Here is an 18,769-nt window from a genome sequence, read left to right as displayed (position 1 = left end):
AAATAGGAAAAAAATCCTAATGTTTATTCTAGGACTTTGATCAAATGTAGAAGGAAAAATAAGATTATCCATTCATCATTAATTGCTATGTTGTTTTTTGTTTTCATTCTGAACTGGCAATTCAATTGCTCCAGATTCTTTATGTTGACCTGGTTATGAATGCAACTTTTCTATTCCAGTTGGCAACAAAGGTAATCAGCAGTTCATTAGTTCAGTTTGCAACTTCAAGATTATTTTTTTTCAGACATAAAGCATTTGGAAAATCATGGCTGAATATCTGGATTCCTGACGTTTGCCTAACATTCATCTTAAGGCTATAGTTATTCTGTGATGATATCAGTAAATATGCACTTGGGTTTATTGCCAAGACAGGAAATACATGGAAAATGTAGGATTATTACCTTTTGTTGCAAAACACCTTCAATACATTGGTTTTATCAATGTGTTAATATTTTTTCAGAGGGTCAGGGACATGTCAAGTTTGAGCAGCTCTATGTTTGATGTTTTATACAAATTGCTGGATGAACTGAATCACATGCTAGCAAATTATGTGTCTGCAATTGTACATGTGTTGATGAGATGCAATAACATTAAGTCTATGATGCTCAAATCCCACTGCTGTCTTCAAGATAATGTTTTTCTAATGCCTTCCCCATGAGTATACATACCTTTGCAAAGTGAGAGGGGTAAGTAAGATGCTGCAATTTCCAAGGCCCATTAAAGCCTTAATTCCTTTTCTGAGCCTATATTCAAGCATGAGGCATGGCTTTGAGTTTCTGACGTGAAGGTGGAGCTGAGCTTTAACAGTCTGTTTGCATGTGGACTCTGGTGCAGTCAATGTATGCTGGTGCACATGACTGAATCAATATAATATTTAACTAATTTTATTTCTCAGGTCACAAAAAATGCATTTTCCAAATGACAGTGACAGAATAGATACTGAGGCTAAATGCCAGTGAAATAAAAGGAAACAAGGAGACTTCAAATATGTCATAAACTAGAAAATAAGCATAAGTAATATAAGGGTACATTAAATATGTTTGTGAATCTGTGGAGAAGTGAAGTGAGAAGTGTTTTCTACAAAACATGGTATCTGCACGTAGGCTAAGACAGTACAGAAAGTCCCAGCTGAACACTCTGAGAGAGCAGAGGTGTTTCAGTCAGCAGCTGGAATCAGAACCTCATCAGTGTTTACAATGCATAACCTGGTTGGTATTGGCTAATTAAGAATGAGCCTTAAGGATGAGAAACATCATAATTTTTACTAGTGTTTCCAGGAGTTCATTAAGTGGACTTTAGGGAGCAACTGAAGATCATTTGTTTGACAGAAGAAAACAAGGCTTTGTTGTAGAAGAGGCATCACGAGCATGCAGCCTTATTATTATACTATTATTATTATCTTTTGAATCTAAGGAAGAAAACCAGAACTGTAGCATTTCAGCATATGCTTGAGCCACGTGTACTTCATTGGTTTCAAATGTGACTCTTAAAAATAAATTATTTGTTAAGAAATACGTTTCCTTCTTATAGTGTCTGAAAAATATTAGCTTTTATGCACAATGTAATATTTTTAACATGAACCATTTTGAAGGGAGCTCAGCCTCCCAGTGAAACTGCTCAGCCTGTTGGTGAATACATCTTCTATACTTCATAACCTGTCTTAGGTGCAGGACATAAGGAATTTGCACCACCTCGTCTTCTTCTAGAACACAGTCCAAGAAAGAAACCAGCAGCTATTGAAGGCAAGTTTGAGTTTTTCCACCTTTATTGGCATCTACTTATTAACTTGACTGTTTGGTCTAACTTTTTTTTTTTTTTAATTTTTTTTGTAAATGTAACCTATATCACAAAAGTGATCACATTACTAGGCCTGGGACAAGAATGACATAGTGAAATAGGCATCACAAAACTTAAATGTTCCTTATAGTAGTCTTACAGATGGCTTTAGGGATTTCCTGAGTGAAACAGATTATAGGATTGAGGCCTAATATGCAAAATGCTTTGAATGGCATTCAGCCATAACTTGCTATCTAACTATAAACATAATCAACATTATCCTCTTAATATACTTTGGATTATTCTTTCAGCTATTGTTATTCAGTAATTTTTCTGTGCCTTGTTTGTAATAATGAATGTAATATTTCTGGCTCTGCATTTATCCACTCTATTGCTATTGTTAAAACCACTGAAAGAGAAATACAAAGTCAGATCTTACGTTCAGAAGATTAAAACATAAACCCTGCAATTGAATTATATTGTTTATAGTCTGATCATTACAGTAAAGTGATTGAAATACTCATTTTAATTTTAAAATAAACTATGTCTGATGACTTAGAACTAGAGCTGCAATATATGTGCTTGGTCTTTACACCATACAATTTAATAGTACAAAACAGCTTGAGTCCTTTAGTGTAATTATGTAGCAGTTTTCATATGATACTTGAGTCCTTCAGTCAGGCCACGGCACTTGCTAATTTCTCTCATAGAGGTCTTAGTTCTGTGTTACCCAGAAAGCAATTGTAGTCTAAGAGAGGAACAAATGGGGTGGCAGCAAAGTAACAAGAGCTACAAGATTGCCTGCATTTGAAAACAGAAAATGAGACATAGGTTTTGCCAGGACCCATGACTGAAACAAAGCGTTACATTAATTAGATATTTCTGTAATGTGATTATTGTGAATCAGAACATTTGGATAAAAATAGTTATGTGGCTTATTATGTCTTTCCCCAAAAATGTCATTACCTCAAATGATTATTTCTTTTTAAACATGCTGTTTAAAGGAGTATAAAACTGTGGTTATTTTGAGACAGTACAGAAAGAGATTTGCACTCTTGCTTACTTTAGGAAAATGTTTGAACCCTGTTTATCAGCAGAAAGAAGTCCCTGCAATGTTAAACTCTGCTATCCATCAATTAACCATAATGGAAAAAAGACATAATAGAACAAGGCTGACACGTTCGCTGAATGATAAAGATAATCTTTAAATATAACTGTTACACAAGATGAACTAGCAACAAATTAACATCAGATTTTCGATTTTCAAAATCATGAGGAGAATGCAATTACTGCAATTGCACATAGAAATTACTATTTATGACCAGTTACACATTTGTATGTTTCATTAGCTCATTTATGCATGCAATTCAGGTAATTGGCACTGTAAATTAGACACTCATTTGGCAAACAAATTTGGGGGAGATTATCTGCTCAGAACCATATAACTAAATTCCCTTTAAGGCTCAAGGCCAGTCACTAGGATACATACTTTTCATGCAAGAGATTTGGAAGACATGAAGAAGGCAGAATTACTTGTAAAATGTTATCATGAAAAGCTGTTATGTTGTTTTCCATACATGAGAAAATATGCCACAGCGCCTTGAGGAACCCTAATCCTGAAGCTTTATTTCATCCCTAGAGGAAAAAAAATTAATTTATGAGAATATTTGGCAAAATGTCAGAAGGGAAAAAAGAGGAGTAGGCAGGCAAATTTAAATCTTTAAAATAGCTGAAGAGACATCTGCATGTGACTTCTTAGTGCTTGGATACTTTTATGACTGGTACATCACTAAATATCATTGAAGGGACAGATTGAAACAAGAGAGTCTTCTTATAAATATAGTTGAGAGTAGTATCATAAGTTGTTAGAATAGAGAACAGACAGAAGTGTTTTTAAATTGAAAAATATACTTGATATAACATCAAAGCCTGGCTTAGCCTTTGACAGAAGAAACCAGCTCTAAAAAAAAGGTAAAACTGTAGGAAGTAACAGAACGTTTATCACACAAAAAAAATTTATTAAACCAATGAACTTACACCCTAGGCTTTCCAACTCAGTGATATTCAGACATTATATATGTAATTATGGAGCTGGTGAAGGCTGAAAGGATCTTACTCTTTTTGTAGATTGACGTGTTTTTAGTATCACTCCATTTTGCCGCTGCTGCCTTAGGTAATCTTGGACCATTCTTGTTTTCTGATAAGGTAGAAATAGTGGTGTGTATGTGCCACATATGTCTAAAATTTTTAGATTACTTGATATCTTCAAATGGAATGCTTTTCCTGGATAGTATCCAATGTCGTATAGAAATTATGCTCTGCTGAATTCCTGAGGCCTTAGAAAAAGAGCATACTGTTATTATATATTAAATCTCACACTTCCTCCCATTGTCATTGCCTTTTTCTCTTCCTTCAGCTCCACAGTAAATCTTTTGGAAAAGGGGTAATTATTTAAGACAATCTCAATTTGTACACTAGATTCTAGTGTACAAAGTAATAAATGGCATTGAAGTGTGTGAGTTGAAATTTTCAGATATCTCCTGGTCAAAAGGAAAATGCTTTGTACTAATCTGGTCAGAAAGAAAAAAAATCATTCCTTTCTTATTTCATAGTTGATTAGCTTTTTCAAAGATCTTACCATAAAACTTCAATGAAGAGTTTGAATTTTCAGATCACAACCAGCAGAAAATAATAAAATAAACGATAGGATCCTGTAACAGTGAACAAGAGAAAGAAGATAAAGGAATTTGTGAAGATAAAGGCATTAATATATAACACCTACTGGTATTTCAAGCTTGGAAACCTTGTTTGGTAAACTAGGAACTCAAGAACTAATTTTAAATTTTTTATCTTATCTTTTTATGGAGCTCTCACAAGTACTTGGAAGCAGTGTTCTCAGCTTGGCTGACACTGATGCTGCCATGTCAGGACACTGGTGTCACCAGTAATTTGAACAGATCAGTTCTCCATGGCTATCTGAATTTTGACTTTAATATCCTCCTTCTTCCTTGGTAGTAGTCTTCCACATCACTTTTAAGTCTAGATTTCTTTTATTTTGTTATTCACTGACATTCTAAAACTTCTCTGCAGTGTATACTGCTTCTCTGAGATTCTCTCTCTTAGGTCTTGAATTTTTGCTCGGCTCACACATCTTTTTCTTGCCTCCATTTCAACATTCACATGAAAAGGATCTTCCTTTCTGATTGTCTTCCCATGTTTCCCTCTCTGACATGGCAGGGTAATCGCTCAGGAAGACTCTGCAGTTAGACAAGTGCAAAAACTAAGATCAGAGGCTTAGCTAGTTATCAGTGAATCTTCATGTTAATTTTTCCAGAATAGCATGTCTTTGCCTTCTCACAAGATCACAACATCTTTGTGAGAAGCCTGTATCAAAATCCTTCGTCTGGTGGAAAGAATCTTAATGCATGTGGTATATGATCTCAAGCAGACCTGTGCTTTTTACCACTTTGAAGTGCACTGGATGACAAAAAACATTTGAACAACATTGTATCTGAGTATGTTTTTCCAAGTTATATTGTCCTAAAAGTCTGTTCCTGTATCTTTGAGTGGGAGAGCATTTATCATGGAAGAGTCATCAACATAACCATTCTGATCTGTTAATGAATGATGACAAGTTCTGAAACATCCCTCTTCCTTGACTGAACTATACTGGCCATTCCTTGTCATCTTGACAGTATCTGCGATATTAAGTGAAGAGGAAAAAAAAATCTATAACATCTTCAGAGGATCTATGAGGAAAAAGAGTATTTCTCTAGGTCATTGAATCCTCTAATTACAAATTTTGCAGAATGCAGTTAAGCGAGTTGCTGTGAAATGTGTTTAACTTCCCCCAAAACCCCTGTGGAGGATAAACTGGCAACTGCATCTGTGTTGCTATATAGAATGTACACTATCTGACTGTCTGAAAAAGAATTTCTAGTCTATATGAATTCTAGTTCATGAATATAATAACCAAGAATATCTAAATTACTGAAGTCAATACAAGTTTTGACAAAGATCCCTTGATGTACAGGAGTGTATATACCTTGTACAAATCAATCTGCTTCTGTACAGTCTGTCAATGTCTGCCTTCTCTTCTGTGCATGGATTGTTCTATTAAAAAACTCTGTTTTCCTTTTATACTATAGAATCAATTACCTTTAAAAAAATCCTTTCAGTGAGAGATCATGATTCAAGACACAACAGAACCCTTACAAAAAAGGCCTAATTTTGAAAATTTTCTCCCCATTTAGAATATTCTTAATAATACTGACATGATTTGTGGATGAAAATCCATTTTTCTGATAAATTTTAATCCAAGGGAGAATATAAACAGGAAAAAAGAAAAATATTTATATTAGAAATGTTGTAATACAATGGGTTAGGTTTAATCTAGGTTGATAGATGAACAGTTTAGTTAGCTTTAATGCATTGCTGTATTTACAGCATAAAAAGTTTTTTTGAGAAATATGGGCCTTATATCTCCATGAGTCTCTACTGAAGACAATAAAACCTTTGAAATAATATGAACAGGGTTGCAAAGTGAACTATTTAATGATTTAAATTAGACATTTAAGCAGTAAATTTTAATGATTTAGCAATGATGAAAAAACCCCTAAATCTTCACTGTTTCAGAAAGTCCTTGACATTTTCCTTAATGACATGAGGCTCTTCTGTACTTCTTGTATTCTATCATAAAATACAAAAAGTTAAACAGACATGAGAAAAAAGCATACTAGTGTAAGAAAAAATATGCATAAAGATATGCACATTTTGATTAGACATATTATTAATTTTCTCAACCTTTATAATAATACAATTTAAAATGTTAGAGTATACATTTGAAAACAAATATTCCCCGAAGTATACCCAATAAAACACAAACAAATACCTTGGATGATTATTTTAACTTTTCATAGTGCTTTTTAAATGTAATAGAAAAACCATAGTCTTTTGCCTATGTTGCACCTGCAAATGGAAAAAACTTACTGGAATTAAAAGTGAATCTGGGCTTTCAAAGGAAGAACTCTGATGTTTCTTTGGAAAGAAAAATGAAACTCTTACAAAGGTGCTGCATAACCTCATCATCCCATTATTAAGGCTCAGACATGCTTGCCCAAAAGCACACTGCATAAAGAGCATCAGCAAAACCCTTCCCAGCTCTGGTAACAGAATTGAGCCTGCCATTGATTCCTGTTGTCCAGTAGGCATTTCAGTGACAAGGAGGGAGAAGGCCAGCCAAACTACCTGGCTGTGTTGGTTTGGTTCTCACTAGTAATGGTTGTATCATAAAACATCAGTGGTCCCCTGGGAATTTAAGTAATTATCATAATCATATTTGCATCATATTTACCATTGACCATTGTCCAGTAGAGTTTCTGTTGCTGGTCTTGCTATGGAAGTTGTTCTGTCATCTTTTTTTGACTTGCCATGCTTACTCTGGCTTCATCTCTCTTGTGGTTTTATTCCTTGCTCCACACTATGCTGTTTAGTGAGGGCAACATATGGGGCCATGCTATTAACAGAGAGTTCTGGTGCTTAGTGCAACAGAGCCATGAAAAAGAAGTCTATAATCACTACAGGAAGGAATAAGAAACATTTTGTAGGTCACATGAAATCATTAGGAATTTCAAGCATGATATTTCTATTTCACAGATTCTGCAGACCTCAAAATTATCTCCACAAGCAATCTTCACAGCTGCCAAATAGTGTTTCAGACTGGGATTTGAAAACAGTGAAGCAGTTTCAAAAAAAGCAGAGTCAAGCTGGAGAGATTGCCTAGGCCTTCGGGGTGTGCTATATCTCCAGTGATCTGTGTGCCCCAAGAGTCTTTCACTTGCCCAATATGAAAAGACATTCTATTTCCTTACTCTGCAGGAAAAAAAAAAAAAAAAAAAAAAAAAAAAAAAAAAAAAAAAAAAAGTAGTAGCGTCATTTAAACAGAGCTTTGCAAATAAATGCACTTCATTTTGGCCTCACCTGTAAATTAGAGAAAGCACTTTTGTGCATGTGTGCATGCACTTCTTTGTGTTTGCGAGTGAACAGAAGCAATTGTAAGAACTTCAGGAATTTTAGATTAATACTATTTAAGTTTCTTTGATCTTTCTTGGCCTTTCAGTAGTTTGGCTGAATCAAGACAGAATTATTTCTCATAGAGAAAGTAACGAGACCAACAAGGACTCTCTTACCCTAGAAAGAGATTTTTTTTCAAAGAGACAGCTAAAGTCAATTTTTACTTGAAATTTAGATTTAATCTTAAAGGTATGAGTTTCCATGACATCCTAAACTAAGCAGAAATATCTCCTTTCATTGTTTATTCATTTCTCCAAAAGCTTTGTAACTCTTAGGGGATCCTATTTTGTGAAGGGGTGTTAAATTATTTAGAGCCAAAAGTGCAACTGACCAGTCATTGTCAGTCTCTACCCTAAGCAACAGGCCAAGGGGAAAGAAAAGAAATATCATCAAAAACTGAAATGTAATGAGTTATTCTAATATTTAAAAGGATATCCAACTCACACTGAAATCAACAACAAAACTTTTATTGAGTCCAGCAGAGAAAGGATTTCAGTCACCAAGTAAAACAAAGAGGAACTGTAATCCCTTCAAAATTAACAAGGAAAAAAAATTTTAAAAGGCAGCTTGTGTTTTGCTTGAATGGTCCTTTAAAATTATGCCAGTGACAGCTTAAGGTGTACAGAGCTGCTTGGACAAAAATGAAATGAAGTCTTATCCTGAATGAAGTCACTGTGTTCAGTCTGAATTACGGTTTCTCAGGAAAAGATGAATTAATGTTTGTTTTGTTCTATTTTGTATGTCAGTGAGTATACACGTGTCTCTGCTGATCCTGAGCTCTGCCAGGACTGGAATCTGTAGGCAAGAAAAGCTGTTGTAGCATTTCACAGTCAGGCAATAAATATCCCAAGTCTCTCCAAGGAGCTTTCCTCCTGAGGTTTCCTCACAAGAGGGTTTTAGATAAATGCAGATAAGCCTCATATAAGGATCTGAACTTTAGAAAGCTAATGTGAACCCAAGCATCTCCAAACTTCTGGCATTCAGTCCCACTAGTTAGTGCTTGCTATATGCATACCTCTCCAGCAGAAGGAATTGCTGCTATATTTTGCTTACCTCAGTTTCTCTGACATGTTGGGATGAGCTGACAGCTCCTTCCAGAATCAGGCTTTCCACAAGAACATGGACCATCTGGAGCTGTATGGTAAAGAAGTTCTAAGAGCACCTTCTTCTTCCAGTTCCTGTGCAGCATTCCTGTGACACTATGCCCCGTAACTCATGTGCATCCCTAAATTTAGATTCCACTCAGCACTGGCAGAGTAGCACACTGGTCTTACCAGGCCTGATTTCAAGTGCCACGCTCTTAGCATGCTTCTGTTATCTCCCCTCCCACCATTGTCCAAGAATTAGCTGCTCTCCTATGAGAATAACACAAAGACAAGGTGCTGTCAAGATGGGTGGAGAAAATTCAGATTGAAACCCCCCTTTCTTGGTCTTTGTTGAATCTTACTTGAATTTCTACTTGCCTTGGTCCTTCATCCCTTATTAAAAATAAATAATTCCATCTCAGAGGTTACTTTGCTGCAAGGTCTGTTCAATCCAGTCACTTTGCAAGAAAATTATTCTATGCTGCTTCTTTTTATTTTTCACCCAGGAATAAGTTTTTTACCTGAATGTCTCATTCAGTAGTACATCACTGCTTTAATTCACAATACCCATGTTCACTCGACTCCTCCTTATGCTACATAAAGCTCAGCTTCTGCATAGAGTCTACAGAAAAACTTGACTAAATGAAAAGTCCATTGCTGGCCTTGCTGACTGATTCTGTCATGTACTCTTCCTACTGCATATATCCTTATTTCATTCCTGTAAATGCATTGCAGGCTTTTGAAAGTGAGGTCTTTTCGTACTCGTATGTCTTACACTGTCTATGAAGTGTGGCTCAGGACTAATGCTACTGGTGAAAAAATCCTGTTAATTAAGAAACAGTAGCAATAGTTAATTGCACTTGAATTTCATATTGTGGCCAACGTCAAATCCTCCAAAGCACCTTGTGTTTCCTTGTGTAACCCACGATTTGTGCATATTAGGATCCCTATTTATGCAGTTGGCCCTTTGTAGTTCTGTAACTGTTCTGAGCTAAAAAAGTAAGTGCTTTCAATTAACAGATGGGGTTCATATTTTACAGCGCAAAAGACCAGCCTAAATTCCTATTTAATTATTTGCTCTGCCTCTTAATTTAGCTGTGTACATATCTGCACAGAGCCCACTACATTTACTGCTTCAGAAATTACAAGTTTTGCTGGTGTTAAATATACACTTAATATACAACATTCTAAATGTGAGCTGTACAAATTGGGAGGAAATAAATTTATTCAAGAAATGGGATTACATCCTTAAGTCAGAAATGGCTCTTTCCATAATACCCACTTACCATTGCTCTTATTTACAGAAATTTCTCTCAGTGGTAGCTGTGAGGGGCACCAGTGGAGCTAGATGCAGCTGAGATGTGAATGGAAGCTCAGTGACTGTTTTTCTCAGATTTGAGCAAGAGCGCTTATCTTGCATTAGGCAGCAAAATAGGGGGTCCAGTCCTTTAATACTTCCATGTAATCATCCCCCAGAAACTTCATAACAAATACAGACATCTCAAAGTTGCCTGGATGCTGAATAATACAACTTGAGAGTTTGATGGAAGATTATTTCAGTGGGATTAATTGGTAGAATGATTTAGCAATGGAAGATTCTGCAGCCATGGATGTCATCATCATTGTTTGGGTTATTGGCAGTAGACATTCCTGCCACTTCCTGTATATCTTCTATACAAAGCTTCACTTCTCAAAGTTCAGTGCCTCAGCTTGTGGTTTTCAAGATGTATATGGTCCCAAACCTTGCTATGCAAATTAAAGCAGATTTCATGTGGTTTTTTCTGGGCCCCAGAGGCATGTAAAACGCTACAAGTTCAAAGGCAGAAATGGTCTCGGATTAAAGAGAATCTTGTTGTAAGGACCTTGGGCTTACAAATTATTCTCATGCATCACCTAGCACCAGAAATTTAAGAAACCAAAAAATCTAACTCACCAGAACTGAGACACTCAGTAAAAAATGGACATTACCGAAGTCCGAGCAGCACTTCAACATCTAATTACTATGAATAAAGCCTCATGGAAGGAAGAAGAAGGAACCTCTTCTCTGTCAGTAAATAACACACACTTAGTATGTTTAATGGTTTGATTAATTCAGGCAGAGTATGCAAATAACTAAACCACATTTTAGAAATTAGAGGAGATTGACATTATATGTGGAAATAATCCACTGAAGAGTCATAGGAGGCATAGGAAAGTGGAGCTGTGGAACAGTTTTTGTGAAATCTGAAGGTGAAGAGACTTCCATTTCGACCAGAGAGTCACAATCCCTAGCACAAGTCTCTGGAGAAATGTGTCATGGAGAGAGAGAGATAGGCAATAACAAGAATATTAAAGTATACAAGAATATGAAGCTCCAAACAAGTTAGTGTAGGATGAGCACTACTCTGATGCTCTACACATACCTAAGAAACCTCACAACACAGAGGAATTTGTAGCTTGAAGTGTAGTGTAGTTTCAGGAGGACGAATTAAGCACATAAAACTCAGAGAAACATTCTGTAGAATGTATGTGAGAATTTTCTGAAGACAATAGCGAGAGAAACACATTGAACAAATCTGTTTAAAAGAAGAAAGAGGCACACATCTATATTATGCTTGATGTTAAAAGCAATTGCCAGAAAATCAGCAGAAGTGTCATTTGAGGAGACCCTGAATATTGATAAATACATTGCCTCCACAATAGGCAAAATAACTTTATTCATGAAATCAAAATAGAAAGACTGTGGAATTAAGGTACTCTATAAACCCAGCTATTTTTCTATTTTTCAAAATTCAAACACACAGATATTTTTTAGTTTAGGTAAAATGTTCTTCAATTTTTAATTTTTCCCCTGTGTGTCTATATTTCTTCCATGCAGAAGAAAAGTCTGTTGTGGTACCTAGAGAAGTGAAAAGTAAGTTGCTTTTTGTATTGTTTTGGTGTCGTATTTTTCCTTTATCTTCATGTTAGTTTTGTGCAAGGGACAGGAGTATATTTGTTTCTTGGATTTGAAAATATTCCTATTCCTTAAATATTTTCAATTAAAGAAAATACTCTTGCTTAAAGTCTTATGGTTCTATCTTTTGTAAGATAATAAATCTTGGTTTCTTATCCACATTTGTAACAGTAAAAGATCACAAAAAGAAAACTATAGTTTCACTAACTATATTTGGGTATCAATACCTGAAGCATGCAGCACAAACTGAAGGTAAAAAATTTGTCTTTTCATGGATGATCAATTAAAAAAGCACTTAGATTAGCTATTCTTGTACTCTTGTATTCTTTCCAATCAAAAAGGGGATTCATTTCCCAAAGGAAAAATAAGAATTAAAACTCTCTCATATCCTTTACCAAACTCTCAATTTTCTAATTCAAAACATTAATGAAATAAGTAATTAAATTGTTTAAGCTTTGTTTTAAAAAAGGAAAAAAATATTCTCCTTATTTCTACAATTGCCCTAATAACTGCCAAAATAGAGGCAGATGCTTCTGAAATAATGTCATGTTGTTTTGTAGATGGTGCTCTAACAACACTCTCCATGAATAAGAGAAGTCCTGTAATGACAGTTTCAAAGATTCAATTAGTAAAAAGTGTAATAAAGGTATATTGTATATGCAGGCTTTTCCTGGCATTCTACACTTGTTCCCAAGTACCATGTGCAAGTTTTGTTATCGTTCAGTCAGGTCTTACAAAAGAAGCAGAGCAAGTGCGTGGCTATTGAGTCACCACAATAAACTCTTAGTTACATGAGGTTAACGGGCATAGTTTCTTGAACTAATGTTTAAGTAATAATGTGGTGTGCATATTTGTACCAGTTTTATCCTTAGCACCACATTCACTCTGGGTATTAACCTGTACTTCTGAGCTGCTGGCAATAGGTGACCAGCTTATCAAATCTTGAACATATTGCAGCTAGTGGATGCCCCATCCCAAATATATTTACACATATATGCATACATACATAGTTGTTTGTGTGTTCCTGTGTAAAAGTAGCCAGCTGAACTTCAATTTCTATTTTTAGAGAGAAAAGAGGAGAAGAAAAAAAGTGATGAAAAGAAGATTATGACTGAAACTACGGTGAAAGGTATGGTTTGAAAACATTTCTTACTGGCTTCATTCAGCTTTTACTCACACTTCTGGCTCATTTCCCATTGTTTTCTGTTAGGTTAATCCTATGCTTCTAGCTACATTGTCCTTCTCTTAGTTGCTCAGTCACTATTTGCATGTTTCTACTTCTTCTGTATCTAATGTCTTATGTGTCCAATATGTTCAGCATCCGGTATTACCTAAACTCATTTTCTGACAAATTAAATGTCCTGTTTGGTGGCCATCAATGGTCTTTTTAAACAATTTAATGGAGTCCATATATAACAGGACATAGTTATACTGCAATACAGAAAACTCAGGGAAGATATCACTCAATTGATTGCACATCAGTTTCAGAAGGTGGGGTAGATCTGTTTATTTTATACAATCACAATTGAGACTTACAGTGACCAAACTGCAAAGTCATTATATCCATCTAAATAATGTTCCAATCATACATTCTCAGAAAGAATCTAAAATCCACTAAGGTGCTGCTTCATGCAAAATATTTAAGTCATTCATTATTTTTTAGTAATCTCATTGCTACTGGAACTTAAGCTAGAAGCTGCCACATTCATGCACTGATGATTTTTGCCTAACTTTTGATGAATTATTAAGGGTCCAAATCATCCATAGCTGATGCATACTGATTAATTTTCATTCTCAGCTGATTGCTCTGTGGCTAGTTGGGTGCGAGTGCTATAAGGGAATAATCTGAACTCCCAAATAAGTCATATTTTTTTCAGTATGTGCCCACCAGGACTTGGTTGACTGCATATTTGAGTGTATGATTCAGAGTTCTAGCACATCAAATTACTCTCTTTAATTAAATCTTAGAAAAAACAGGAAAAAAGGAGAAAGCTCATGAGAAGACAGCTGTCCCTGAAATTAAAAAAGCAGGTAAGAAATTGAACTCTGACTTTCTCTGCAATGATATCTGACTATTTAGTGTAATCACTTTCAAGTTTTAAGGATTTAAGATAAGGGTGTATGTAGCTCATTATCATTCAAGAATCCAAGTGGAGAGAGAGATAGATAGATAGATTGATAGATAGATTGATAGATCGATAGATTGATAGATAGATAGACAAATAGATAGACAAATAGATAGATATCACAGTATATATATATATAATGTTTATATTATATTACAGTATTATAGATATCTGTATATATAATACATGTAATTTCCTGTTCTATGATCTTGAGACTTTTACAAATATAATTTGTAAATATAAATATATTTACAAATAAATTACAAACACTGCTTTCACTCATGCACTAAATTTATCAAGAGCATAACTAATTTCAAAAGCTACATGGCAAAGACTGAATGGAGAGTATATATTTTTCAATGAATTATTTTAAAAATACAGATTTTTTAAAGTCATAAATGGAAATATTACCATATAAAAATAGATGGTTATTTTCTGAATTTTTACTCATGCCCAGAAAAGAATTTTTTAAAAGTTTAAGTTAGTGAATATCCTAAACCTAATTGATTGTTTCACGCATAGAAATATAAATATTTCAAAAAGATTAGAAATTAGCAATTTGGGTCTTGTCTACACTAAAAATGCTATGTTTTTCTTCCCCATTATTTCAGTAAATCTGCAAGTATAGTTAATGTGGAAATGCAAAAGTGTCTCAGTAAATGACACAGCCTGCAAAACTGTCTCATTAAAATCAAGGAGAAACAAAATGTTCAGTGGTTGATCACCATCTGAATAACTAGAAACACTGAGTCCAATTGATGCTTTATCTTTCACTTTCTATATAACATTCTATAAGCCCTCAAGTACTCAGATTAACCTTTCTGTAGATTAGTGCAATGCCTAAAGCCACGGAGAAAGGTTCAAAATAGGATGTAAATATTCAGGGCTATATTTACTATGTCCTCAAGGCAAACCTTGCATTCTGTTTTTGAATTATTTAAATCTGTTGAATGTTATCAAAAGTTGAAAGTATCTGTATCCCATTGTTTACTAATATTGTGATTTACATATGCAAATTTCAATAAGCAACTGGTTTCTTTTCCACTGAATCATATGTGAACTGAATAAGTTTTCTTATTCAAGCGTTTATGGATGGAAATAAAAATAGTAATTTATGTTTGGGAAAACATAAAAATGCACAGATTACCTGGGACAACTATCTTGGTAGCACCATATTTAAATATGTCTTTTATAATAGGGGGTTGTACACACTGGGGAAGGGATAGTGATGAAAGAGAATATTCTTTTACTAGTTAAGTTGCACATTTTAATGTATAAACACAGGTTTAAAAAGAACATAAGCTAACAATTCAAATATCTTTCATAACTTTATTCTGGTCCTAAGCTTGTATTTCACTTGAGAATACAGAATTGTAAAAGATTACATTTTATGGCAGAGCCGCAGCATAAAGTTATTAATATGTTCGTCTTCACAAGCAGTTGCTAAATCCAGTGAGTCATTCTTTGTAGCCTAATGCTAGAAAGACACAAATTAGACAAACCAAGATATCTGCACATTTCTGTCCCTTTTATTAGCTCTGTAAGTTGCTGCATTTTTGGAGTTTACTAGCCTTTGTGTAAGAGGATGGTAATTCATAATGTATTCTAGCTGCATCTGTTGCTGTTATTCCTCTTTCAGCTTGTTCTTTGAATGCATGTGCTCTTTCTACCTTTGGCAGCACCCATTGTTATCCCTAATATGTTTTAAGCCTGAAATCATTGCCATATTTGATCAACAGAATAGTAGTGCATAGCCCAGATTTGAAATGAGGCACCTCGATGTCTTTACATAATTTGGACACAGAAAATCAACGTCAGACCATTTGTATCAGCAGAATACATAAGCATCCAAAAGCAAATAACACCTTCCAGTTTTCTTACCTTTTCTCTTTAAAAGGCTAGGCAGAGGCCATTGCATTGAAAATAAACTCCTCACCCTGGTTTTCAATCTCTTGCATTGCCTCTGAATGTCTCTGGTTTGGGTCGCATTTTGCTCCCCCTGACCTTTGCAATCCATGAAGCCGAGGTGTTTTCGGGGCAAGCAGCCTTGTCACTGCCACCCACACTCATCCCCACACCAGTGGGCTCCTTCTGCTCCAAGGTCCTCCTTGCACCCAAGTCCCACTGCTGCTCCACACCCTTGCACACTTTCTCCCAGAAGACTCATGTCTGGCTGGAGGCCCATTAACCAGGCATTCCCTATGGAGGAATGGTGGCATGTACAGGCTGTCAGGCTCAAGAGAGAGAGAAGAAGAGATGCTCTGAAAGCACTAAGTGATAAAAATATCTCTAAAATAATGTTCTGGGAGAAGCACTTTTCTATATTCTTCTCCATCTCTCTTGGTCTAACAAGGAATGCTTGTAATTGCAAATACTGAATATATTTTCAGATTAATATTTTAGATTGGTCCTTTGGTCCAAGAGACAATTTTATCTCTACTGCTACCAGAATGGAGGTTTTTTTATTGCACTTCATTAACTGCATCCCTGTGATATATTTATTTGCATGTCAGCTCACTCTTTCTCCAATTCTCTTGCCCTCTATTTCTCTCTCTCTCTCTCCCCCCCCAGCCTCTGCTGCTGCAGAGGATCAAGAGTCATCTAATATGAAATGTCCTCAGTCTTTAGTACAGAGCAAACTGGATGATTCTTAATTAGCTTTTAAAAATGCTTTATAGATAAAACCACATTAATCTTCTGACCTTCAGCTCATACAAAAGCATTGTGTTAATTGTCCTGAAAAATAGATAATTCCATTGTTACAAACTCAGAGGTCTAACTTAAACAAACATAATCATCAGAAACAAGGGTCTGGCACAGTCAGACTTCAAAACCTTTTACAACAATCTATCCAGTGCTACTCTGGATAGAGAAGGAGCTGCATCTCCAAATCCACTTTAAGGGGCTTGCTACACCTCAGCAGATATAAACCTTTGCCAGGCTCTCCCAAAGTTTGTTCTGGTGCTTGGGACATATCAGACCAGGGGGCTCCAGTCTGCAATCTGACTGAGAAAAGGGACCCTCTGTGTTAAAACTTTAGTGTCCAACCCTACATGAAAATGAATATACAGAGTCTGGTGCTTTCAGGCACTAATACTTGCAGATTTTTTCCTGATGGTCCCTTTTCCAGAGTCTGGAGCTTCTCTTCTCCTTCTTGAATGAACTTTCCTAGAAATTATATTCACACCAGCCTTTGTCTTTGTTGCAAACTCCTTTCCCACTTTATTTTGGTTCTCAAAAAAAAATCACATAGGTAAAATGAGTTTATGGAGCAATAACGGTGGCCTGGATCATCACATCATTTCCTACCTACAATTCTGCTTCAACTGTCATTAATGATCTGGCTGTTATTCTTGAAGTTTTTTGGTAACAGATCTGATAACTGCTTTAGGAAGTCAGCGTCTTTTTCTCCACTTTCCATATGGGGAAGTTCAGGTACAGAATGCAATTCAGGCCAGTTGTCCACATATTTATCTTCTGTTTACACATATCTTCTGAAAGCTAAACCAATGCTAGCTGAATTAAAGATCCCAAATTTTTGTACACTTTCACTATTTCCCTTGTGATAACCCAGAGACATCACACAATGCAACTAATGTCTAGGAAGAAAATATTTTGCTAAAATCATAAAGATTTATCAGCAGGACTAGTGTCCAAGAACCCCTTGGTTCTGGCCTCAGTGACAAATATTTTAAGGCCACCACACTTAAGTACCTCCCTGAACAGTTCTGGTGTGCAGATCTGCTTGTCCCAGACCAGGGAGCATGATCTGACTTCCATTTTGCTGTGTTGGTGTACGCATCCTCCCAACAGAGCATAGAAGCCCCTACAAAGGAGCATTGGAGCCACTCCACAAATAAAGGAACTAGCTTGCAGTGGTTGCACACATTTTTTTGGGGTGCATCTCCCACACAATCACAGAATTATTTAGGTTGGGAAAGACCTTTAAGATTATTGAGTCCGACTACTAATATAGCACTGCCAGGTCACACTAAACTGTATCCCTACACATTTGAAAATCTGAAAATCTTTTAAATACCTTCAGAGCTGGTGACTGAACCATTCCCCTGGGCAGCCAGCTCCAGGGCTTAACCACCCTTTCAGTGAAGAAATTTTTCACAATATCCAATCGAAATCTCCCCTAAACAGCTTGAGTCTGTTCCCTCCTGTCCTATTGCTTGATAATTGGGAGAAGAGACCAACATCCATCTCACTGAAACCTCCTTTCAGGTAGTTGTAGAGAGCAATAAGGTCCTACCTTAAGCTTCCTGTTCTCCAAGTTAAACAACCCCAGCCACTCCTCATAAGGTTTGTGGTCCAGACCCTTCACCAGCTCTGTCTCTCCTCTCTGGATACACTCCAGTACCTCAATGACTTTCTTGAAGTGAGGGGCCCAAAACTGATCAGAAGTTTCAAGGTATGGCCTCAGCAATGCTAAGTGCAGAGGGATAATCTCTTCCCTAGTCTTGCCAGCCACACTATTGCTGATGAAGGTCAGGATAACATCAGCCTTCTCGGCCAGCTGGACACACTCCTGGCTTACTTTCAGCTGGCTGTCAACCATCATCCCCATGTATTTTAGTGCCAGTCAGTTTTCCAGCCATTCTTCCAACAGCCTGTAGCACTGCATGGAGTTGTTGCGACCCAGGTGCAGGACCTGTCACCTGGCCTTGTTGAACTTCATACAATTGGCCTCATTGAACCTCATACAATTGGCCTCGGCCCATCAATTCAGTCTGCCCAAATCCCTCTCCAGAACTTTCCTGCCCTCCAGC

General features: G+C 36.1%; 1 protein-coding gene across 1 annotated transcript in view; it reads left to right on the top strand.

Annotated features, from left to right (window-relative positions):
* Positions 1-16,648, top strand: part of TRDN (triadin) — a 109,094-nt gene extending 92,446 nt beyond the window's left edge. Inside the window, exons 12-14 of the mRNA XM_031066724.1 lie at positions 1,665-1,742; positions 12,935-12,997; positions 16,566-16,648. Of these exons, the coding sequence (XP_030922584.1) occupies positions 1,665-1,742; positions 12,935-12,997; positions 16,566-16,648 (224 nt within the window). The remainder of the gene's footprint in view (positions 1-1,664; positions 1,743-12,934; positions 12,998-16,565) is intronic.
* Positions 16,649-18,769: the final 2,121 nt, after the last annotated feature.

The sequence above is a fragment of the Geospiza fortis genome, unplaced genomic scaffold (assembly GCF_000277835.1).
Source record: "Geospiza fortis unplaced genomic scaffold, GeoFor_1.0 scaffold98, whole genome shotgun sequence".
Classification (NCBI taxonomy): domain Eukaryota; kingdom Metazoa; phylum Chordata; class Aves; order Passeriformes; family Thraupidae; genus Geospiza; species Geospiza fortis.
Note: the sequence above shows the minus strand (reverse complement) of the source record. Positions and strands in the feature narration are given on the sequence as shown.